Source organism: Leptinotarsa decemlineata, unplaced genomic scaffold (assembly GCF_025532065.1).
Source record: "Leptinotarsa decemlineata unplaced genomic scaffold, Ldec_3_MD MMD2_tig00005462_RagTag_RagTag, whole genome shotgun sequence".
NCBI lineage: Eukaryota > Metazoa > Arthropoda > Insecta > Coleoptera > Chrysomelidae > Leptinotarsa > Leptinotarsa decemlineata.
Genome location: NW_027412625.1, coordinates 306,668 through 333,018, shown reverse-complemented (window position 1 = coordinate 333,018; position 26,351 = coordinate 306,668). Strand labels below are relative to the sequence as shown.

At 35.1% G+C, this 26,351-nt stretch overlaps 1 protein-coding gene across 1 annotated transcript; it reads right to left on the bottom strand.

Annotated features, from left to right (window-relative positions):
* Positions 1 to 365: 365 nt before the first annotated feature.
* On the bottom strand, positions 366 to 25,498 carry LOC111507913 (cytochrome P450 9e2). Its single transcript, XM_074179371.1, has 5 exons — positions 25,338 to 25,498; positions 22,615 to 22,923; positions 13,015 to 13,178; positions 2,549 to 2,880; positions 366 to 595 (listed from the first exon to the last, which is right to left on the bottom strand). The coding sequence occupies exons 2-5, from the start codon at positions 22,818 to 22,820 to the stop codon at positions 500 to 502; spliced, it is 798 nt and encodes a 265-aa protein (XP_074035472.1). The 5' UTR covers positions 22,821 to 22,923; positions 25,338 to 25,498; the 3' UTR covers positions 366 to 499.
* Positions 25,499 to 26,351: the final 853 nt, after the last annotated feature.

The following is a 26,351-nucleotide window of genomic DNA, read 5'->3' as shown; positions in this document are numbered from 1 at the left end:
TTTTAATATTTATCTCAGTTAATTTTTGTCAGTAGCCCAATAAAAGAGATACAAATATATAAAAAGTATCATTTCTTAATTTTCATTATAAAGTTTTTCCTATTTCAAGTATGGCAGTGCTATGAGGAAACAGGTTGATGTTCAGCAATCCTATAATAGTTTTCTGCCAGGAAAATTTATTTGTGTGATTTATTATTTGATTCAAGTGATAAAGTGCTACACTTCTCGATGAACAGAATAAAGTTTTTTTTTTATTTTGTAAAATATGATACAGATATATATATATAAATATATATATAATATATATAATATATATATATATATATATATATATATATATATATAATATATATATATATATATATATATATATATATCTAATACTCACCAAGGTCAGCTTCCTCAACTGTGGCAAATCCTGTATCCACGCCTGAATTTTCATCTTTGTGATGAACTCCTTTTTTCGCTTCCATCAATAGATGAATCATATCAGGTCGTATTATATTGTTTTTTTTTCCCGAACTTGTATGGTATTATCAACCAGATCGCAGAAAAATCTGTTAACTGCTGAATCCATGAATGATATCCGCAGATACTATAAGAAATTTCAATTTAGGACATAAATATGAAAATCATAAGCGCGAAACTGAAGGATCGGTTTTGGTTTTAATTTTACACTGATTATCCATCAAACATTTCTTCAGTCGAATCATCTTTTGGATATGTGAAATATGAAAGTCTGACAGTACTCTCATTCCCCAAATCCAATCTATTCAGAAAACACATTCAAGTGAGATTTGAAGCTATTTCTTTGGAGGCTTTGTACCAAACTCCTTCGTGATGAAATAAATTAGGTAAAAAATCCATAAAATGTTGATACGATATGTTGAAAACGGTATTCTGGATTGAAACCGATAGTAGCAAAGAACTTTTTTGGTTTCACATGTTCTGAGTCACATCAAATTTTTGTTGAATATATAACATTTAGTAGAAATTTCTACAAATATGACTGTTTTTCCATATTTGATCCAACGAATGAACTATACTCAATAACAAACTCACTTTCTCCGAGAGAACTTTTTATAATCGACAGGATCAATAAATTACTCTATTCGCAATCAGTCGAAAAACTTAATTCAACCTTAGAAATCTAACCGCAACGTCATTGCAAAATGATAAATGAGTTCTTTGTATATCTGAAAAAAATATGTTTTTCCGTTAACCAGCTGTATTAGGAATCATACGTTAAAAGGTAAGACCTCGTTAGTCCTTATCTCGCACAAGTTTCTCAAATTCTGAGAGTTGTCGTTCGTATGGGGCGGCAGCTGATTAATGGAAAAACAGATTTTAAACAGATTTTTAAGCACCCCAACGAACGACAACCCTCAGAAGTCGAAACTTGTGCAAGCTAAGGACTGACGAGGTCCTACTTTTCAACGTGTGATTCCTAACAGTCAGATGAGTTCTGTGAGTTCGAATTATTGTTCAACTAGTTGAAAAAAATGTATGGGAAAATTCATTTATAACCTCATACCAGTGCGAGGGTTTTTGACTATTCGTGCTTTGATGTGAATGTTATTCACCTAATTTTTTTTTCATTGGTATGATCAGGAAATACCCTAGATACATAATGTGAATTATAACAACAATTTCAGGGTAATTCTTTCTGATACAGTAATAGTTCCGATCTTCTTGTCTCAGAATGGATAATATGTGTTCTATATACAGAGTGTTTCCTAACTACGGTACGAAACTGCAGAGTGTGATCCGTTACGTTGTTACAAGAAACAAAATTTCTGTGAACATATGTCCGGAGTTGCTTCGTTTCTGAGATACAAGGCGTTGAATTAAAAAAAACGGTTAGTGAAACGTTAGTAAAATTATTTATGATGGAATCACTGCTAATTGGCAACTCTAACTTTCACTGATATGACAACACTATCAGTGTCAGCTGGTATCCAAAGCAGGTGTTCATGATATGTAAAGTGGCTATAATTTTTTTTATCGAAAACGAAGCTAGATATGAAGAAAGTACAAGCGACGAAAAAGTTGTATTTTCAGTTGATCAATTAAAAAATATAACAAACTACAACCACAAGTCAGTGGCTTATTTTTTTTCCAATATTGTTGACTGTGGTGCCAACTGGGACTCCACTGGACCTAATAATTCCGATCTAGTTAGGGGAGAATGAGCGCCTCATTACTTGAATTAAGTATAGCAAATTTCAATCGAATCCGTGTAAGGATATTTATGATATTTCATAAATACCGTTTTTTTTTTTCAACTTCAATGCCCTGTGTCTAAGAAACAGAGCAACTTCGGACATATGTTCATGAAAATTTTTTTTTTTTAAACGATCATCCTATGAAGTTTCGTACTGTAGTTAGGGAACATCTTGTACATTGGATTGCATTTGAATGGAAAAAAATTCAACTAAATTCGAAGTTTCTATTTGAGATATCATTGAGCCACTTGCTCACAGAGTAGAACCTGATAGATTCAGTTTTTTTATTTGGGGAGAAGGTTGTGAACAAAAGTTTTATTCACCTTTAAAAGATCAGGAGCCACGAAAAATCCTATGAACTTCAACATCATTGCGAATCCTGAAAAATCTGTTGCCCTCTTTCCCATCGAATAAAATTCATTATTTGGTTCTTCAAGTGAATCGACTTTCACACCAAAGGCAGAGGTGGCTATAACATCGTTAGTAAAACGGGTGAATGTGTCTTTCATTTCCATTTCTACACAGTCTTGGTCTTTCTTGAGAAAATGATTGACGAAGTCCTTAGAACATTTCGAAATCAGAACAAACATTGTTCGCATTTTGCTACTAGTGAACGATGGGCTGAGAATAGGTCGCATTTCTCGCCATTTTCTACCTGAAAAATCAAAAATCATGTTATTAGCTTCCACGTAAGGCCATGAGGGCAATATATTTTTTTCCGTATGTTTCTTGAAAATGTCGACTTTATGTCCGAAATTTCGACTCTAAGCTCGAAATTCAGAAATTCATCTCAAAATTTCGAAAAATAGATAAAAACTACTTCCAGACTCGATTTACCAAAATGAAAAAAACACATATCTACTAGAAAAAATAAATGAAAAGTCAATCCATTGATGATTACTACCTAGCAAATATTTCAGGAAAGCTGAGTAAGATAACGTGATAATAACAAATTCCCCATAGAAGAATTATACAAATCAATTCGAAATTAATTCAATATTGATAATTTTTGAATTTATTGATTTCTATACATCTAGTTGCTAGTAGTTGCTAGTAGCAACTAGATGGCGTTGCGATGGGGAGTCCACTTAGCTCAGTGATAGCAAATTATTTCATGGAGCGGTTTGAAGGGAAGACGATAGACACTTTTGAATTGAAGCCGACCTTGTGGCTACGTTACGTGGATGACACGTTCGTCATCTGGTAACATGAAAGAGACGCCCTGAACCGTTTCCTAAACCACTCGAACGCCCAACACTCGAGCATTGAATTCACCATGAAGATTGAGAAAGACCAACGGATAGCTTTCCTAGATGTACTAGTAGAACGATGTGATACCAGACTAACCCACAAAGTGTATCGAAAAACCACACACACAGATAGATACTTGCACGCACTATCGAACCACCATCCTAGCCAAAAGAGAGGAGTTATCTCCACTCTAACGGAACGAGCTCGGAGGATATGTGAACCAGAACATCTGGAGAGGATACTGAAATACCTTGAAGTGACCTTGAGATCGAATGGATACAGTGCCTCCGAGACCAGAAAAGCCATGAAACCGAAGGACACCACGGTTCAGAAAGCGAAAAAGGATCAGATGGTTGCACGCGCATATCTACCGTTTATTCCTAGGGTAACGGACAGAATTGGAAAACTATTGGGCAAACACGACATCGAAACAGTCTTCAAACCCACGAGGAAGATACAACAAAGCCTCAGGTCCGCTAAAGACAAAAGAGACCCATTATCAGTAGCAGGGGTCTATCGCATACCGTGCACTTGTGGAAAGGTATATATCGGAACCACCAAACGATCCATGGGAGCAAGACTGAAAGAGCATAAAAGGAACTGCAGACTAGGCCAAACGGACAAGTCAGCTGTGGCAGAACACGCATGAGTGAAGGAGACCACACAATTTTGTTTGAAAACACAGAACTAATTGCCCTCAACCAGGGATATCATAGCCGACTGGTACGGGAGGCAATAGAGATCCACAAACATACAGAGAATTTCAACCGAAAAGAAGAAGCGGTGCACCTCAATCAAATATGGAACCCCATTTTAAGGAATTCGAGAATAACGAACAGGACAACAGGCAGCAAGATTGTTGATTGTTTATGTTCCAAGTTCAAGTGCAGGAACGAGTACAAGTACGAATGCAGGTACAAATACAGGTACAAATACAGGTACAAATACAGGTACAAATACAGGTACAAATACAACTGATTATCTGACAAGCCATAAATACGCTTCACGAAGCCGAAGAGGTAGTCATCGGACAGCAAGCCATGATGGTTAAACCTCTGTAAAGGAGCTAGCCACTCGCGCCAGCGAAACGTCAGGAAGAAATTCCGAAAATCCACAGCTTTCAAACTCGAAAAGAAATGACACTGAAAACCTCAGCCGTGAAATTCTAAACCATTTTGTCAATTCAGGTACTGTTGATACATTTTTTTGTGGAATGCTGCGAGTAACATTGGGTGAGTGAACCGCAAATGTTAATAGTTCTCGTCACAACTACTACTTTTTGGATTTTTTTTCCAAACCAATTTCTGTGAGAAGGATATCGACAAAGAGAAGCTTCAAATTAAGCAGCAAAAATAGTTTACAAAAATTTTGTATGGGTTTATGTTCCGTATGATAATTGTTATTACGCTAAAAACTATTTAGAAAAGGACCTAGCAAAAATATATCGAAATATATGAGTGGTAAGAATAATGATGGAAACATTTTTCAGTGTCAAACAGGGTGAAATTTGATTGAGCCAAATTTCCACACCATTGAAATACCAGTCCCATCGTCAACGTGAGAAGCGGATATTTTTTAATGATAAAAAATAGAACTAGATTTTACCTTTCCAATGATGTATCACAAGTTATCATTCTTCCCTGAAAAATTAGAGATATTGAAAAAAAATAATTCTTATCATAATAGGCTTTGACTTTGATGTTTCTAAATTTGACTTTCAATTTGTTACACTCAATAACATTTTGTTATTGTACAAGTCATTGAATTTTTGGCAAGAAATGGCTTCTATAAAAAAATGATACAAAATTATCACAAATACGAAAGAAACAGTGTTAGGACACCGGAAATGTATTTAAACATGTATTCCGAAAGACGACAACCACATCGGACTATGTTCAAGTTATTGGATCTAAATCTCACCGAGTTTGGTTCGTTTGAAAAGCCAATGGAAAAATACGGAGACAGAATCAACAATCAAAATTTGATAAATGAGGTTTGTATGAGGTAGATTAGACATTGTGTCTTTTTCAATGAAAATAGAACTTTGAACAAGGAACAATAATTAACTAAAATGTAAAGACAAAAGTAAAGCACAGCAAATGCTCAAAATGTTGGCCTTGTTAATGATAACACAACTCTGCCCTTCTTCGAATATCATTCACTGCACGATTAATTTCTATCCTTCTCAATCTTCCGAACTCTCTAACAATGCTGTGTTAAAAGTCCTCAATATTTTGATATATCCTCTGACCATAAAATCTATTTTTTAGTGTACCCTATAAGAATGTATCCATAACACTCAAGTCTGGAGACCTTGCTGGCCACCTCACCTCACAGGTAATTAGATACTCGTCTGGTAGTGTGCGGTGGAGCATCATCATATTGAAAACAAATGTTGTTATAGTTAGCCAAATGTAGACCATCCAAATAGTCTTCAAAAATCGACAGGCAAAACTGTTGATAGGTTTCTCTATTCAGATTCCACCAAATAAATGAGGACCCAAAATTCTATCTCTGTGAATTCCTGCTCACACGTTAATACTAAATCGCACTTGATGTCAAATTTCTCGGAACTGCCAGGGGGTTATTCATGCTCCAAATGTGTTTGTCATTTCGGTAGGATATCCCACAATTCGTAAAACTGCTTTCATCTGTCCAAATTACATTTTTCAGGAAAACAGGATAATCAGGTCTTCTTATTAGCCAATTACATAAATCTAATCGCTTTTCGGGATCACCGGATGCAATTTTTGAGATATGTATATTCTGTAACATTTAATTTAAACCGCTTTTTTTGAGATAAGTCTCCAAGCACTTATATGACAAATATTCATTTCGGAGGAAATTTGACGTGTAGATTTCTCCAGGTTCATGCAAATTATTAATTTTTATTGAAAATGACACAATGTCTAACTTACCTCATACATACCTCATTTATTAAATTTTCCATTCTGTCTGCGTATTTTTTCCTCGGCTTTTCAAATGAACCGAACTCGGTGAGATTTTGATCCAATAACGTGAACATAGTTCGATGTGGTTGTCGTCTTTCGGGATACAAGTTTAAATACATTTCCGATGTGCTAACACTGTTTCTATCGTATTTGTAATAAATTTGTATCATATCTTTTTTTTTTCATTCATGAAAGCCATTTTGCGTTAAAAATTCAATGACTTGTACAATAAAAAATTGTCATTGAGTGTAACGAATTGAAAGTCAAATTTAGAAACATCAAGTCGAAGCCTATTATGATAAGAATCAACTTTTCGAAAAAGAATGATGAATTATGATTCATCATTGAAAAAGGTGAAATCTGTTTCTATTCAAAACAGAAAGAATCCAATGTTGCGCTCTTGAGAAAAAATAAAGTTGATGATGGTGACCTGAAGACCAAACGTCGGATAGCAAATCTGAGAACACCATTATGTAGCAGGAAAAAGGAGCAATGTTGAAGTGCAATTTTTTGTATTTCAATTATACCGCATTAACCAGCTAGGTTATGAGCGGTGGAACAATAAGGTGTTTTATATTCTATATCATATTAGAAATTTTGTTTTTCATTTTTCTATATTCTTGATATCTAGAATACTGGAGTATTCATTTCCTAAGCCGGGTATAAGTCTTTCGTTTTGGTAGCTGGGACATTCCATGATAATGTGCTTAACACTTAGATCAACGTTGCAGTTGAGGCATCGGTTGGGTGTTTCTTTCTTGATTAGATGTAGGTGAGTATACCGGGTGTGGCCAATGCGTAGTGACAATGACTTGCTGTCTACGACTGAGAGGGCGGTAGTTGTTAATAACTAGGTTTGAATTGATATATCTGAGTTTATTGGGGGTTAAGAAGCTCCACCGTTCTTTCCATCGTTTGAATATAAGTTTTTTAATGTCGTTTTATAAATCTTTTTGTGGAACCTGGGAGTTTTGATATATACCTGGATATGTAATGGAAGCTTTAGCTTCTGCGTCAGCGATTTCGTTGCCTTTAATGCCTGTGTGAAATGGTACCCAGACTATTTCCACTCTTTTTCTGTTGTTGGTTAGTTCTACAAGTTCTCTTTTGATCCGAAGAAGAATGGCATTTTTGGGGTCTAGTTGTTGAAGTCCTTGTATTGAACTAAGCGAGTCCGTGAATATCACTGACGTTTCTATTGCAGTGTGCTAGATCAGTTTCAATGGCGTGAAGTTCAGCTGTGTAGATACTGGAAGCAGGTGGTAGGTGGTAAGTATTATTTGTCGTGTTCATTATAACTGCTGCACCAACCCCATCATTTGTTTTGAAAGCGTCTGTATATATGTGGTTGAAAGATTGGTATTTTGAGGCGACTAACTCTGAGAATGATTTCTGTGTAACAACTGACGGTGAACTATGCTTCGAAAGAGCGATCAATTGAGTATTACACTTGGGAAGATCAATCGTCCAGGGAGGTGGAAATTTGATATTAATAGGGTAGGTGTTACGGAAGTTAAATGAGGCAGTAACTATTTTATTGATTTGGGCATATAGTGGTGTGGGTATGACTTTGTTTTGTGGGAAAATGCGTGCGTATTGGTTCGAGAAGGTATTTCGATAGGTTGGATTGTATGTATTGGCTGATATTCTGACAGCATACTTCAATATTAGGTGTTGGTGATGGAACTCGAGGGGTTGTTCTCCTGCTTCTACAAATAAGCTCCCTACTGGACTGGTACAAAACGCCCCCATAGCAATTCTGATGGCTGTGTAACGAATGACGTCAATCGCTTTCAGAATAGATTTCTTTGCTGTTGAAAAGACTATGGATCCATTGCAATTTATAGCAATTTATTTTCGAATCCTTCGAAGAAAAAGCCAGAAAAAAATTAAAACCATTTTCCGATTATACTTGGAATTTCATAACTTTCTCAACGGCATATTGTTAGTCAGATAAATGCGCAACTTGGCCCCAATTTAACCATCTTCGTATCTCTCATAGTTTCCGCGATCCCAATGGTGAGGATCGAATTTGAAACACCCTGTACCTCTTGTATTATAACTGTCTGATGAATAGTCAAAGAACGTTGAACTATTTTGAGCCGAAGTTATCTATACTTATTCAGATATCTGCATCCACATACGCAATAATCAATGCGGATGTGCATGCGGATGTGGATATATTTAAGGTTGCGACAAGAAAGAAATTGGGCGGGTGCAGTTCGCACGTTACAATGACCAATAGGAGCGAACAAATTGGTAGGTAACCAGATCTGAAGCGTTTGTTGTGGGGCATCATTTGATTCTTATCATAAATCATCACCCGATTGTTTGTGCTGTGGATGACTTATTGAATAGATAAATATTTTGAGTGTTATTGTGATATAGTGATTATTGTGTGTCAATACTTGTTTATTGGGAAATCTTTATATTAATCTTAGCTCAGCTTATGAAATTAAAATCGCCAGGTAAATGTCATTATGTTATTCCGGTATTACTTTTCATTGTAGTTGAAGTTTATCGTTTTATAACATTTTTTTTTCCAACGTGGTTTTCGTTGTTGATATATTATCTGACAAGGTAATTAACAATGTCACCACCGACACAAAGATCACAAGAATTTGATCCGATTCGCCAGTCCATCACGACTCTGGGAAATGAACTTTCAAAAAAGTTTTCGAGCTCGGTAGACAATTTATATAATTCCACGGAAAGGACATGAAACCACTAGGACCAGAAACATCTAGTAGCGTTAGAAAGTCATGCTAATGCTATGATGTTGGATTTGTTAAGTGAAGATGAGACTCAAGAAATACGAGGTTTGGAAGTTTCAAAGGTTCCTGGTTGCTTTCTATATGGGTATGTTTGATTGTCTCTGAATAATATACTTTCAGACGTTTTGCTAAAAATCATTTTTTCGAAATGAGCTGCATCAACGTTTCTGAGTTCATTAATGTTTTATCCTCCGCATATAGAAAAAAAATTGTGTTCGAGGACACAATTGGTGACTCATCAATCAATTTGAAGAAGATGGAAGGTTCTGAAATTGACCCTAAAATTGGAGTACCATATTTGGACTCTCTTTTATTGATTTTAACGAGCTGTGTACTATTCAAAAGGACAAAGTCATGAACGTACACTGTCTGCCGGGTACTTCATTCAAGTAAATGAATAAATGTCTCCCAATTACCTACTCAGTAGACTCTGGTAAAGGTCTGCCGGAAAACAAATGATTCCCTGGCTACTAGGTACTACGCTGCTATTGAATATTTATGCAACATACCTCACAGAAGTTAGCCTCGCAGATGTTTCAAGTTCATCCAGTAGCAGGACCATGTCGGAATTATTCGATTGGATCATCTACAGACCGGTTTCATGGAATTACTTCTCGCCAGTGCAGAAAAGATTAATATGCATATATGAACCTTTCGTCTGAGGGAAAGATTGTTAATTGGTGAGAGCTCCATCTCGTGCTCCAAGCCCCTAGCGGGAAAAAACAGTTTTGATTTCTGTTAGAGTGTTGGTACATTTTCCTTCCTCGCTTGGGGCTCTGTTCACGAGATGGAGCTGGTACTAGTTATCAATCTTTCTCTTCGATGAAAGTTTCATATATGCAGCGGAGCCGCGTTGAAATGATTTTTTTTCTGAATTTCATTAGCTCATCCATTGTCTGATATTATATGAAATGATTAGAAATCTCTGCGAAAACTGCCAAAAAAAAGGAATGAAAAAAACTTTCACAATAGAAAAGGAAGACTACACCGAATTGCAATTCTTAGACGTATTGGTTAAGATGACCGACACCAAGTGGCAAACATCTGTATACCGAAAACCCCCTCACACGGGACAGTATCTGAACCACGGATCCAACCACCATCAATCGACCAAGAGAGAAATCATCAAAACTCTATCAGAACGTACTTTCGGGCTCTAATACTAACGAAGGTCTCGAGAAGAAACTAGACATGATCAAAAATGATCTATATTGGATGATCTATAAAGCGATGGTGGAAGGGACTTCGGCTAATAGACAGCAGGAGCCTCGCAAGGAAGAGAAGTCGTTATAACCAGTACTTGCCATATTTCCTACATCAGAGGATTATTGGAAAGGATAAGACGAATTGGGTCCAAGTACAACATTAGAACCTGCTTCAGTTCCGGAAACACCATCTGTAGCAATCTCATGAATACCAGGACATCAAACGCCGACTGCGATTCCAAGAATTTCATTTATCGGATATCCTGTGAGTGCGGAAAGTCCTATATCGGTGAAACTGAGAGGCCATTGGAAGTTCGCATTCCTGAGCACAAAAAACTCACACAGCGAGGGGAAATCAGCAAATCAGGAATATCAGAGCATGTTTGGACCCATCAACATAACATCGAGTGGTCCCAAGCTGGGATCATACACAGGGAGGAACAATGGTTTAGGAAGAAATTCAAAGAAGCCACATACATTTTGTCCAAGTATTCAGTAAATCTCGCGTAGAGATACGGAACATATGGAAACCCATAATCAAGCGAAAAATGGCCAACTCACGCCAAACAGTCATAGCACCTGCTAAACCGGTGGAGCGGAAAAAGGAAATCGGAGATGAGTGCAAGTACTCGAATAACCCATAAATGGTCATCTCTCGGAAGAATTAGTCCAGTCATCACCCGAAGACGAAACGTCGTGAAGTGACTTGGTTTGGAATCGCCTAATTTTTCATTTTTATTTTTTGTCCAATTGTTCTATTTTTACTTGTAGTTTATTTCATTTCAGGGAATTTTTGTTATTATAATTGTTATTTTCAGCTATTCTTCTTCAATTCTTCTTTATTTGATTCTTCATTTTCATTAGTTCTTTCAGGGATTTCAAATCATTTTATATGATATTGGACAATGGAAGTCCGAACTAATGAAATTCATCATGAAACATTGTCAATCACCTTCAAACAAACGTTAAATTTTTTCGTCACTGACGGGAAGCAATCCCATGAAACCGGTTTATAGGTGATCCACTCGAATAATTTCAGCATGCTGCTGCCTGCTGCTGGATGAAATTAAAACATCTTGAACTTTATGAATATTCATTCAGTCTTCAGTTTTGAATACCTCATTATTCAAAGAATCAATGGATGTTGCCATTATACGTGATAGGAAATCATCACGAAAAATGAGAATTGAAACTTTCTAAGTTTTTTATCACTTTTATTCGTAAGTAACGTTCAAACGTTAGTTACAAATAATATTTTCAAACAAATACATTAAACCGTATAATGTATAAGTTTGAAAATGTCCTTTCAGGACAAAACTGCAGTAACGTTAGTTACAAATAAAAGTGGTTGAAAACATATAAAGTTTCAATTCTCATTTTTCATGACTTTATTATTCATAGAAAATTTTTGTTCTGGTTCTTAATTTGTAATGATTAGGATCGTCCAAAATTTGAGAATCACTTGCGTACTGGAAATATTTACGCTTCAACATGTTCAATATTCAGTTGAGACATTGTTTCCTAACGCTAGTTGCACACACACCGATTTTGGACGGCCGACTTTGTACCGGTCGTCCAAATTCCAATAGTGAACCACATGTGGGAACGGAACTGGCACACATGCCGACCGGTGATCGTCGCCAGTAAAATACCGGTGAGCAGCCGTCCACTGCCACTGTATCGCCGGCAGTACCGGGAAGTAGTGGCGTACATGACTAAATACACTCTTGCATACTCACCGACTTTTTACCGACCATTCCAGTCTCGAATGCTCGGTGAAATTGTAGGTACTACGCATTAACTTCGTTTTGGTAGTGCGTGCTAATTACGACAACAAAGCAACTGATTGTTTGACCGATACAAATCCGGTGAGTGTGCAAGCACCCGCTACCAATAAAATATCGCCCAATTTTATACTGGCCGTCCAAAATTGGTGTGTGTGCAACTAGCGTAACGCTGACGGTGACACTCGTTTTGCATGGAGCCAGGCGGTGCCGGTGGTGTAACATTCGAAGGCACACCACATCATATTATATTATTCCAATTTCCGTAGAGATCTCCGAGTTCTTCTTTGAATAGAATTTAGCCTTTGTTACTTACTTTCTCAGGTTTCCACTGAACAGTACACAAATTCAGAAGAGGTGTTTTACTATCAACAGTTTCTCCAGGAGTGTTTAGTATGAAAAAAGTACTTATGATGCACTGTTTGGAACCTTTGGTGTAGTAATGAATATTACTGGAGTTTTTTCCCAACACCAAATCGTTATTTTCAACACCTCGACACGTGTTTCGATCACCAAGTGATCATCTTCAAAGAGGAAGATTAAACTAGATTTCCTCACCAAATCGTTATTTTCAACACCTCGACACGTGTTTCGATCACCAAGTGATCATCTTCAAAGAGGAAGATTAAACTAGATTTCCTCTTAATCTTTCTCTCTGAAGATGATCACTTGGTGATCGAAACACGTGTCGAGGTGTTGAAAATAACGATTTGGTAATGGAAAAAAACTCCAGTAATATTCATGAAAGAAGTATTCAAATATTAAGATTATTTTGTATTTCCAAATGGGAAAAAATTAGGCTGAAACTGAAAAGACATCCATACCTCTCAATGTAAATAAATTTTTGCCCCATAGAGGATCAGTCTCTTCTGAAAAAAAGCTTCTGTGGTCAGTGAAGTGATCAAAATCTTTAACAGTGATTTTTCTCAGTAGTTCAGGATCTTTTATCAATAAAGTAGGTTGAATGAGTTGATAGATCCCATGATATCTGAAAACAAACGATATCGTTATTATACAGGAGAATGAATACATTACAACTCAATCAAAGAGTGACTTATTTGTAGAAAACAGTTAAAAAACCAGTAGACTGGGGTATGTCAAAGAAACTCATTTCCAATTAGGTTCAAATACAGAAATGTTTCAATATTATCATCATCAAGACATTGATAAATTACAGAAATTGTTTTTTTTCCTCTTGGTTATTGACACATGGTTGACTGAAAGTGAGGTTTGATTCAACTGTCTTCTGCATTTCAGCTATGATTTATAATAAATGAAACATGTCCGCCTGAGTAAATTGGATATTTTCTCAAATTTATCAATCATCTACTGAAAACACTTTTCCATTACCAGAACAAAAATTCTGCCCCTCAACGCTATTTTTGTTTATCAAGTGAGCATATTATCAGGAGATATAAGACTTAAAAACTAAGCAAGATACCAGCGAAATTCGAACCAACAATTAAATTTATTAATAATTATTTTCAATGTTTCAGTCCAAAAATAATGACTCCTTCGAACATTAATGCAATAGATTATTATCACTAATATCTACTTTTTTTCACTCCATAGAATGTGAAAATGATTATGCGTAACTACAGAAATCTGTATTATTATAGGGCTATTCAAATTCCTTTATGTAAATGGGAATCTCGTAAACGATAAGTAATAGAGTGTCGGGTATTGTGTATTTTAGAGACCTATTCAATGATGTGAAAAAATCCAATATAGCTCTTTTGGTTCTGGAGATATACAGGAAAAACAAAAAAAACCCAAATTATTTTTTTACCTATATCTTCTTCATTCGCAAAAACATTGAATATCTGTCCACATTTTGCCATTGGCACTTGATGTGGGCGATCAGAATATGTCCATGAATCTTTTATACAGGGTGTCATTTGACTTGGGCCACCCCCTCTTTGAAGTTTTAAATACGGACCTGTATTTTTTGTTGCATTTTTTGTTTCGCCGATGTTTACTTCATACTGAGAAATCAAATTCAATTTCATATTTCGGGATGTTTCGGTAATATTTGATTATAATTTTGTGAATTATTCACTTTTGAATATTGAATATTATTCACCTGGATATTGGTTGACTGAGTTGAATAAAAACACAATAGCAATTTTCACGTCTCCCTATGTAACGTTTTTCGAGAGATTTTTCTTTGGTTTTAGGTACCTATTCATATTTTTTCCATTGCTCTGAGCATTTTCTACAATGAACTTCGAATAAGAAAACCTTTTATGATTATCTGAAATATATCTACATAAAAAATATATTGAATGTGTTTCAATAGGCAGAAAAAGAAATGATAGCAATAATAACATCTGAAACCAACACTATAATTGTAATGAAAATTGAAATGAAGTATTATATATTATACATAAAAAAATTAATTGGAGTTCATCCATTTCCTATCGTGTTTTTATTTAACCCAGTCAACCAATTTCCAGGGCCGTAGTTTATTAGGGATTAATTCACCCAATTATAATCAAATATTATCGAAACATCCCGAAATATAAAATTGAATAATTTTTCTCAGTATGAAGTGAACGTCGATGAAACAAAAAATGCAACAAAAAATACAGGTCCGTATTTAAAACTTCAAAGATGGAGGTGGCCCAAGTCAGATGACACCATGTATTGTACTGGTATAGCAAATAATGTGGAACAATAACAAATTGAGAAATAAACAATATTCTAATTAGAACACCTAATACGTGCCAGGACAGCTCTTTTCGATGTATGCCGATCTTATGTTATTAAAACATTATGTAACATTGAGATAGGGAAGGATTACGACGAGGATCATGTAATTGAAACAAGGTAGATCAATTTGAGTTGTTCTGAATAGAGGAAGTTTTTCTACGAAGTCGTTTCATTCCGTTCCTTATAAATGAACCTGAAGTGAGTTTATTACATGGCGATCCTGCCAGGATGATTCCAGGATTACCACGTATGTTATTAACGGGTAGATACTGAGAAATAGAGACGAGTTGCATTTGACATCTTCCAACATGGGATCCACAGAGAGTAAAGAAGAAGTAATCATAAGCCAAGCCGGGAACAGTGGTGGAGTTTCAGCTAGCAATGGGTTCTCCGTTTCCGAAGTACTAGGCATAGTAGCTTTCGCCTGTTTCATTTTGGCACTCGGCGCATTTCTAATAAAGAGGTGCCAGAAATCATTAGAAAAGAAGATAAGAAGAGAGATAACGAGGAGTCAGGAGTTGGTATAGGCGTAAGGAGTGAGAAGAAAACGAATTTCATGGGTGGTTCACGCATTCCAAAGTGAAAACCAACAACAAGTAGAGTGGAAATTGGATGACACATGGAAAGACATTTTAAGGTCGTATTTATTTAGTATAAGTTTGTGTATCAATATATCGATTTATTTTCGTCTTTAGCGTAGCAAATGAGCATCATAGACTTATTTAGATACTCGTTTGAAGAACTCAAAGTTTTTAATAGGAATTTAAATAAAGATAGCAAAGAGAGGCGAGTCGATCTAAAAGCTATAAATCGCAAGTTTGAAGAATTAAATAGGATTGAATCAGAGTTAAATGAAGTGAAAAATAAATTCAATGCGGGCCCTAAAGATGCAGATATAATTCAGAAAGTTAAGTTATATGTTGAATCTTCAAACAAATTATTAGTCGATATTCGAAATACCTTAGAGACTAGATTAGCTAATATTACAGAAATTACTAGAAGTTTTACAATAATGGGTGAAAAATTTGATCTCAGAATAGCGTCAAGCTTATTGCCTATAACCGACAATTCGGAGGAATCTGTAAAACAGTTAATAGATGCCATTGAATTATACGATAGTCTTTTAGACGATAATGGAAAAATAACACTAACAAACTATGTCCTTAAAACTAGATTGTCACAAAGTGCAAAGATGAGATTAGAGTCGTCATATCCGTCTAATACTGATTTAATTAAAGACATCAAAACACACTTGTTGACAAAGCATTCTGCCGCAAGTTTATCAGTTGAATTACATAACGCAAAACAAAAACATAAATCAGTGAATGAATTTGGTAAATCAATCGAGGAATTACTGGTCGATTTGACAATAGCGCAAGCCGATGGAAATGTCGAGGCAATGAAAATTCTTAAAGTTGCGAACGAAAAACTGGCAATTCATGCTTTCGCGAACGGACTGCGAAGTCACGATCTGGGAACTGTCATAAAAGCTAGGAACTATAGCGCTTTGAAAGATGCTATAACGGGAGCTGTAGATGAGGAATGTACGGGAGGTGCAACCTCTTCTTCGCAGGTGTTTCACATGCGAGGGAACTCAAAACTTAATAATTTCAACCGTACGAGTCGAGGATTTCAGCAGAATAATAGGGGAAGACCAAATTTCAGTACCGGACAATTCAATAACTCACAATCGAATAAGATCAGAGGAAGTAGTTTGCATAGTAAAAATAATTTTAGGGGTCGAAACCAGGGACATTTTCGCGGAAATTTTAGAGGGCGTTGGAATAATCACAACAACCAAACTTTCAGTCCATCTCGAAGAGGGTTTTTTATGGAAAACGCTCAGGATGCTGAATTAAACAACCCTTCCCCGCAAGCTAATCAGTTTTTTCGGTCGAGTCAGTGAGAATGTAGGGGATTATAAGGTTTTAAGTATGAATGGTCTTAATTATGTATGTATGAAAAACGGAAAAAGTGAGTTGAAATTTTTATTGGATACGGGTGCTTCGGTAAGCGTAATTTTTACATCATGTATAAATAAAAATCAGTTTGTTGATACGACAAATAGAATCAAAATAAACGGCATAGCGGGTTTTGTCTTCACGCAAGGCTCGGCTAATATTACATTAGAACTATCTGACGTTAAGATAGGTCACGAATTTCATGTGGTGAATGACTTTGGTAGTGATATGAATGGTGTTATTGGGTCAGATTTCTTTGTCAAGCACTCTGCAATATTAAACTACGAATTATGCACATTCTCTATATATATAAACAATCGGAAACTGTCGATTCCACTGCAATTCAAGTATGAAAATTATATAACGATTCCACCAAGGTGCGAAATTATTAAATATTTGCAAGTACATAACTCAGATGATTGTATTATCATACCAGAAGAAATTTCAGAAGGTGTTTATACGGCGGGAATTATCGCAAAGCCTCACAACCACATTATACCTGTTAAAATTCTGAATATTACGGATAAAGAGGTACACTTGAAAAATTTTAGGCCCAAAACTGAAAATATTTCAGAATTTGATGTTCATACTTTTGGAAACACACACTTTTCAGTTGAGCGTATAGATAAGTTACTCAACTCCATAAATACCAAAGGTCTTAATAAGCAGGAAAAAATAGCTATTGATAAAATCTGTGCAAAATATGCGGACGTATTTCGCTTTGAAAATGACCCACTGACGGTGACAAATGTCTGTAAACAGACCATACATTTAAAAAAGGATGCCATTCCGGTATACGTAAAACCATACCGGTTACCGCATTCGCAGAAAGCGGAAATAAATAAACAAATTGACAACATGCTGTCAGAAGGAATTATAGAGGAAACAAGGTCCGAATGGTCGGCACCATTGTTAATAGTACCGAAAAAAGAGGATAGTAAGGGTAATAAACAATGGAGGATAGTTATCGATTACCGTCTGTTGAATAAACGCATTGAGGATGACAAATTTCCATTACCTTGCATGGATGAAATTTTAGACTCACTCTCCGGAGCGATGTACTTCTCACATCTTGACTTATCTCAGGGCTATTATCAGGTTGAATTGGATGCAACATCTAGAGCTTACACAAGTTTCACAACCGATAAAGGTCAGTATCAAATGACGAGATTACCGATGGGGTTGAAACTGAGTCCAAGTGCTTTCTCTCGAGCGATGACCATAGCAATGTCAGGGTTAAATTATGAGAGATGTTTCATTTATTTGGACGATTTGATAGTTTTCGGGAATAATTTGGAAGTTCATAATCGGAATTTGGTAAAAACTTTGCAGCGATTGAGACAGGTCAATTTAAAACTAAATCCTTACAAATGCGAATTCTTGAAAAAACAGATATTGTGTCTGGGTCACGTGATTTCATCTGAAGGAATATCTCCAGATTTTGAAAAAATACGTGTTATACAGCAATTTCCGGTTCCAAAAGACTCGAATGAAACTAAACGGTTTGTAGCATTTGCGAACTATTATAGGAAGTTCATTCAGAATTTCGCGGATATCGCAGCACCGCTTAACAGATTGTCAAAAAAGGGTGTAGTATTCGCTTGGAGCGAAGAATGTCAAAAAGCATTCGAAACGCTAAAGCAGGCGCTGGTACAACCACCAATTCTCGCATATCCTGATTTTTCGGAATCAAACGTTTTTAAATTACGTACCGATGCCTCAAATTTGGCTATCGGAGCAGTTCTGTCAAATTCAGATGATAAGCCGGTGGCGTTCGCCAGCAGATCGCTGAATAAAGCTGAAGTCAACTATTGTGTGATAGAGAAAGAATTACTTGCTATTTGTTGGAGTGTGAAAAAATTTCGTCCTTATCTTTACGGGAAAAAGTTCATTATCCTTACAGACCATAAACCATTATTATATCTTTTCGGTATGACGAATCCTTCAAGTAGACTAACGAAATTTAGGTTAACACTAGAAGAATATGATTTTACAATAAGTTATGTTAAAGGAAAAGATAATGTAACGGCTGATGCATTAAGTCGTATAAAAATTGACTCCGACGAACTGAAAGAAATGTCAGTTAATTCCTGTCAAGTCATGAATGTCGTGACAAGGGCACAAACGAAGAAATTGGGCAACAATTCACGGGAAAAGTCCAATATCTCTTTCGATAACAGGCCTGATCATCCTGGTGTCGTAGAATTATTGAAACCACCTAAAGAATTTGTTCAGTTGTATCCTTTGTCGAAAGTTGAGTTTCAAAGAAAAAAACGTTCTGAGTGTAAAATAAAAGGGAATATATTATATGATGAAAAGGCAAATACTATTTATATGAATCAGGATGAATCTCGATCAGCGACTGCATTCGGTGCATCGTTGAGAGACCTGAAGGAAATTTGCCAAGAATATGGAATTCCAGAATTAGTTATAGTAAAAGAAGATAGATGCGCATCGTTATTAAAAAACATTTTGGAAATTCCCAATGAAATTCGAAAGGCAGGTATAAAAATAAATATAATAAAAGCTCAGCAACACATAACTAGGAAGGAAACCCAGCAATTAATTTTGAACGATTACCACATGTTACCAACGGGAGGGCATGCTGGAATTAATCGCATGTATAACAATATTAGAAAACTTTACTTTTGGTCTGGTCTCCGAAAGGATATCGAAAATTTTGTAAAACGTTGTGATGACTGTCAGAGATATAAGTACTCAAGACCGCATCGGCAACCAATGAAAATAACCACAACGGCTACCTCAGCGTTTCAGAAAGTTTTTCTTGACTTGGTGGGCCCTTTAGACCAAGACAGGGAAAATAACCGATACATTTTGACGTTGCAATGTGAGTTAACAAAATTCGTAGAAGGGTATCCATTAGAAAATAAAGAGGCAGTAACAGTCGCGAAATCATTCGTAGAAAATTTTATTTTACGATTTGGTATTCCAGAACAAGTTGTGACAGACAGAGGCACTGAATTTCTAGCGTCGACCTTCAAAGAGTCGTGCAAACTGCTAAAAATCGAACAGCTGAATTCAACGGCGTATCATCACGAAACCATTGGAGCATTGGAAAACACACATAAAAATCTAGGTGATTATTTACGCATACATGCATCAGAGCATCCAGACACCTGGAGCTCATGGATACCATATTGGTGTTTTGCATATAATAATACAGTGCATACGGAAACTCGGTATAGTCCATACGAATTGGTTTTCGGCAAAATGAGTCGAGTACCATCGAGCATTGCTACACAAGTCGACCCTGTATATAATTTCGATGATTACCCAATTCAGTTAAAATTTAGATTGCAAACAGCTTGGAATGACGCGAGAAATAATTTAATGGTATCAAAATCGTTACGAAAACAAAAACTAGATATTAAAATTAATCCTGTTAATGTTAGGATAGGTGATAAGATATTAGTAAGGAACACATCTTCAAATAAGTATGATCCTATCTTCAAAGGTCCTTATATTATAGTAGAAGATAAAGATCCAAATGTTGTAGTTAGAATAGATAATAAGCTGGTAGAAATACACAAAAATAGGACAAAATTGTTTATTGAATGAAAAAAAAAAAAATATTGTTTAAAATTTTTTTTTTCGTCATCGGGGGGAGATGTACTGGTATAGCAAATAATGTGGAACAATAACAAATTGAGAAATAAACAATATTCTAATTAGAACACCTAATACGTGCCAGGACAGCTCTTTTCGATGTATGCCGATCTTATGTTATTAAAACATTATGTAACATTGAGATAGGGAAGGATTACGACGAGGATCATGTAATTGAAACAAGGTAGATCAATTTGAGTTGTTCTGAATAGAGGAAGTTTTTCTACGAAGTCGTTTCATTCCGTTCCTTATAAATGAACCTGAAGTGAGTTTATTACAGTATAAAAGATTATAAAAAAAACTAAATTCGATTTTTTTACATCATTGAATATGTCTATAAAATACGCAACTTTGCCACAATTCAAACAACACTCTATCTCTCATCGTTTACGAGATCCCCATGTACAGAAACGAATTTGAATAAGCCTGCATAGCCTTCCATTGAACAGCTCTAATAGTATTTTAGGAATAAACTGGGATCGTGTGGGAGAACACGTTACCTTTTGTTTATCACTATTTCCTGTAACAACTGTAATATTACCTGTTCAATTTCAGTTGAATGGTTGACAATAAAAATGTAAGCTCAGTTTGCGCTAGTCAGGCCAAATCTCCCGAAACCCCGATACATTCAAGGGAGCGTGCCAGTTTTATCAACCAACGACCACTTTCTTCACCGTGGAAATACCGTCAATACTGTAAAAGTGGTAACGAAATACTCTCAGGGCTGCGATATGTCGACAAATATAGGCTGAAATATGCTAGAAAAGCTGCCAGCAAGTGCTTTAGCACTTGCAGGTCACAGCAGGTCCTGCACTTTATATAAGGAACCTCTTTACCCATCACGCGACTGCGGTAGACTAAGAAAAGACAACATCGTGGCAGACAATGGTGAACCCCTCAGTTTCCGACTTCAGCCCACTCGACCTGAGGAAAGCGAAATGTGTTGTTTTGATAAGCCAAGGTCTTCAATGCTGTTGAAGCATTGAAGTTGCTACAAGAGTGAATTACTCTCTACGGCTTTTATATGGGCCTTCTGCTAAACGGATTTCAGGTAAAATTCGTAATTAAATTACAATGTCAGAGAGTACATTTTGAATATGAGTGAAATTATTAGCATTATGGAAAAAGGTTTAACAACTGTGAGTGGCTAACTTCGTGTTGGTCATTTAACAGGATATTTGAATGTTTGTTCTTATTGATTACCAGAGACTCCAGCAGATTTGATTTTCGTCCTTCATTTTCTACCTGTATGTAGTATATCGTAAATAGTGTTGAAATCGTAATTGCTTTCCAAAAGGTGGCACACATAAGTAGGATTGGTCTTCTTCAGTTGAAAACTTTTTTATATTAGGAGATTCTCGTTCAAATATTTCTTGGTCTCTCCTGAATGAACTTATGAAAATTTCAAGTAGAAAAATATTCAAAGCATATTTCATATTATTCCAATAAATATTTCACGACAAAATTGTTTATGTTTATGGAAATAAAATAAAGGAGGATTGGATAAAAATTTTAAATACCTATCAAACGAAGTATCACGAGTCCTCCTTTTCTAATTGAAAAATGGAACTGATAGCATCCTCTTGACGACGAGTGACGCAACACTCTCTTCATCTGACGAAATTAAATGATATCTCTACGTGAATGACACAAAGCTGTATTTTTCTTATTGATTTTGTGGATTGTTGTGGATAACGTATAGCATCAACTTGAAATTAAATCAATTACTAGCCCTTCTAAATGGTCATTCGACGAAAAACTGTTCAAATAAATTTGTTGCAGTCAGTCATCATCATGGTCACCGACCATGATGATGACTGACCCTAATTCCACAAGTTTCATTACATTTCGATAAATAGATTTCAAGTCCCCTGCTTTCCAAATTTCAACTGAGATATTTTCAAAACATATCATCTATCTTCTGCTAAAGTCGAAATGTTCCTGGTTTCAGGTGAGCAAGGTTCATGAAAAATTGTTACGAATACTAAGGTGATGCCTAAACATTACTCAAGTACGCACACGAATCCGTCAAAATTGATGTAGAACTCAAGTGTTTTCCCGAAGTTCCATTCAAATTGTGCACTTGACGGAATATCAATTATATTTCAGGTTGAAGTCACTTACCTTGTGCCTTGAAATTGGTTATAACATCTGACAACTAACTCAAAAAAGCTTTCCTTTCTGATTGTTGTTCTCCAGTTCTCTCCAAATAGCCATACTGGATGATCGTTTTGTTTGACACCTCGTTCTCTCCAGTAGTTCATGGGTTTGATGCAGAAGTAATACAAAAGGGCTGCTAATACAGCAGCCACCAGAACTAATTGAATCATGTTGCAAAAATCTCACTGAATAAAGTGTTACAAAAAAATCGTCATTATTTATCCAACTGAGTTGGTTATCCGGAATCAATCAACAGTTTGTTTCAGGATATGTCTGGAAATAAAAAAAAATATTTCTTCGGTTTATTATATCACAAATAACAGATTAGATAAAAAAACGACTTTTCTTCTAAAAATAAACGAGTGTACCTTTCCAAAATACCATTTGAGGAAAAAGTGATATATGCCGTCTGTGACAAATTGACTCTGTTGAAAGTAGTGTGAAGGAAAGATATCAAGAAATGAGTTTCAAGTAAACGTTACAGATGTTATTAGGTTGGACTTTATCAATTTATTTGCAAATATACAAGCTACCGAGTATGACTGTGGTGAGTAGTACTTACAGAAATGTAGGAGTGTAGATATATAGAAATAGAGAAACTTTCGTGACCAAAGAACAGTACTTTCTTGTTGACAACATTGTCTTTGCAACTATAATATGGTTTTTCAACATAGAATAAAATTGAAGTAGTGAAGACCACAATTTTTATGAAATTAAGTATGAACAATTCACTACGCGTCTTTGAGAAAAACTTGTTGACTTTTAAAATCTCCATCTCTATACAAAAACTTGTGAGAAACTTCCAAATAGAAGAAGAAAGACATTCAGTTTCAAACAAAATATTCACAAAAATGTTATCCAGCAACATATGTTTCCCAGCTCTTCTTGATTGTTTCTGATTCAGTTTTGTAACGAAAATGTACTGTCAGGTGATGTCATAACGTTTCGGCATTTATTTCGAAAGTATTTTTCCTTTCTTGTCATTTAATGTCAATATGACATTGGAAGATGGAAATGTAGAAAACCAACACTTTTCTCCGAAAAACTAATATCTCCCAAATGTATACTCTTTTCAGTTTGAACAAGATTCCTATGTCTGGGATTGAATGAAATGAGCATATAATCTTGACATGAGTGGATTCAACTCATTAGTGACGTAAGATCGCAATTTCATTAATGAATTGAGTGTTCCATCCAGATTAATGTTGATGAGACCATGAGATAAATTTCTTTTTCTGAAGCTTAGAAGTCTTCCCTTGAGGATTTCAGGGTTCCATGTGAGCGAAATTCCATATCGCAACTCTTTATAGTACCATATTGTGTAGTTTTCTGCAGAAATTCCAAAACTAAAGTTTGTAATACAAACTGAATAGGAAAAAGTAATTCATGTACAAGTGAATGTTCATATGACATTAGTTCTTTCGGAGTTACTTTTTCTTTCGTGCGATTCAATGTTTATACCGAGAGGACTAATAATTTCAGTTTGTACTTGAAAATAACTTCTATGTATGATGTATATTTCTTTTTTGAGAGGTAATTTTGGAATAATTTGCTTCCTTCAGAAGTTTTCCACATTTGAATTGCATGAATGCTAGGAATACTTGTCAATTCCAGTTTTTTGTATGAACTTGGTATGGTTATTAAATAAGAGAATGTCATCCGAACGTTAGCTCAATAGTTTAGTCTTCAACTGACTCAATTCTTGCATTCCCTAGATAAATGTCATGGAGTGGTCCTTGGGTATAGTATGTTATCGAAGGAGCATTACTTCTCTTTTCAAGTCTAGTTGTTGAGACCTCTGAAATGTTGCTATTCTTATTTTGGAATGCTGCCATTTTGTGGTGTCATCAACAAACACAGTGACTTTGTCTTTGATGTTGATAAATAGATCATTCTCGTACATAAAAGACAGAACCATATGGAATGACTCGGATCTGAGTCTTGTGAGTCTTATAGGAAATTATCAAATACCTATATATACGATTTTTCTTATATTCCAAGTTCAGAAATGAAGATCATTCTGAGATTAAAACAAAATTCAATAATGATAATTTTGTTAAATTTCGACTACGAAATCGAAGTTTCTAGTAGATTCAAATTTCAAACTGAAAATTGTATTATATTCCGACTTTGAACTCGGAATTTCTTCAATATTCAATGTTGAACTCATAATTCAACAAAATTTCAATTCATTTCAATAAGAGTCAGTGAAGACAGGCCTGAAGGAGCTATTTTATAGCGTGTTATGTTTTCGTAAAACTGTTCAGTGAAAATCTCACAATGTGCTTTTTGAATTCGCAATTCTATTCTGAAAAACATGTGTGGCTTGAGCCTCTGTATGAATTAAAAAAAAGTGGTTAACGAACGCTGAATTTCTCGTTAGGTTTTCGAAACCTTTTGTATCTGCGTTAACTTTCATTTTATGGTAGCTTCTCAATCAGGAACAGTAAACAAAACATATACGACTGCGATTAAAATTTTCCCAATGAGTAGGTACATTCATATCAGATTATTTTTATTCAGAATCGATGGTATGATGTACGAGTACAACATATTTTCACATGGGGAAGGTAATTTTTTTGAAATTTCAATTGGACAGCCTACTTAGAATCTAACAAGTATGTGTACCCACTCTTCATCATTTATATTTATGAAAAAAACAATAAAATTATTCAAAAAGTTGTTACCTGCCAATCTAAACAACAAATAACTGTAAAAAACTTTCCCTCCTCACTTTTAACAGGCCCGCAAAAGCGAATAAAAACAATTCACCTCAATGATATAGACGACGAAATGAATACCTTGCAAATAACCTTCGAACATCATAACTTGTTTTTATCATGTTGTATAACTTACGATTTGATCAACTTGCATCACTGTCTGATGAGTGAGTGCACTGACAGTGACAGCGGTTGAAGAATCCGGTTTGAAATAGTTCTATTACTTTTGGTCTGACGAGAAAAGTCTCTCGAAAATGAACTGTTTGTTTTCAGTCTAGTCTCTGAAGATTCCACTTCAAAAAAAAACATTGATTTTCAATTCTCAATGAACATAATACAGTTGTAAGCAATAAAAGTGTTTTATAAATTTGTCATAGGAACGTCTATGAAATGAAATCAAAAATCCTTTATGAAATAGTCACGAAAATATCACAGAAACGTTTGTACAATCAACTTATAAAACATATTTTCCTATAACTTTATAGCACTTTTCTGTGAAGTTTTTATGCTCTTTATAAAATTATTTCAAGATTATTTTATAACTGCTACCTGCAGCTTTAATCACATTATTTTATTGAAATGCTTTTAAACACGATTTTGTTTTTATTGCCATATTGTCACTATAATGATAATTTCCCAATTATTTCATAGTATGGTATATTTACTATAATTCCAAAACATTAAAATGACTGTTATAAAATCAAATTGCTTTCGCTAATATATATTTGCTGTCGCCAAGAATAAAATGCACCATTCAAAAAGAACCAGGTGACATTGATTTTAGAGGTGGTGTATAATTATATAATATATATATATATATATATATATATATATATATATATATATATATATATATATATATTATATATATATATATATATATATATATATATATATATATATATATATATATATATATATATATAGAAAGAAGCTTTTTAGCCAAAATATCCCGACAGATAATATTTATACAAACAATCC

Excerpts from the sequence above, each read along its gene's own strand:
- LOC111507913 (XM_074179371.1), bottom strand. The coding sequence starts at position 22,820 with ATGATTCAATTAGTTCTGGTGGCTGCTGTATTAGCAGCCCTTTTGTAT. Across the intron at positions 2,881-13,014 it reads AAATTTATTTACATTGAGAG|GTAGAAAATGGCGAGAAATG; the intron begins GTATGGATGTCT and ends TTGATTTTTCAG. Across the intron at positions 596-2,548 it reads TGGCTCCTGATCTTTTAAAG|TATCTGCGGATATCATTCAT; the intron begins GTGAATAAAACT and ends AATTTCTTATAG.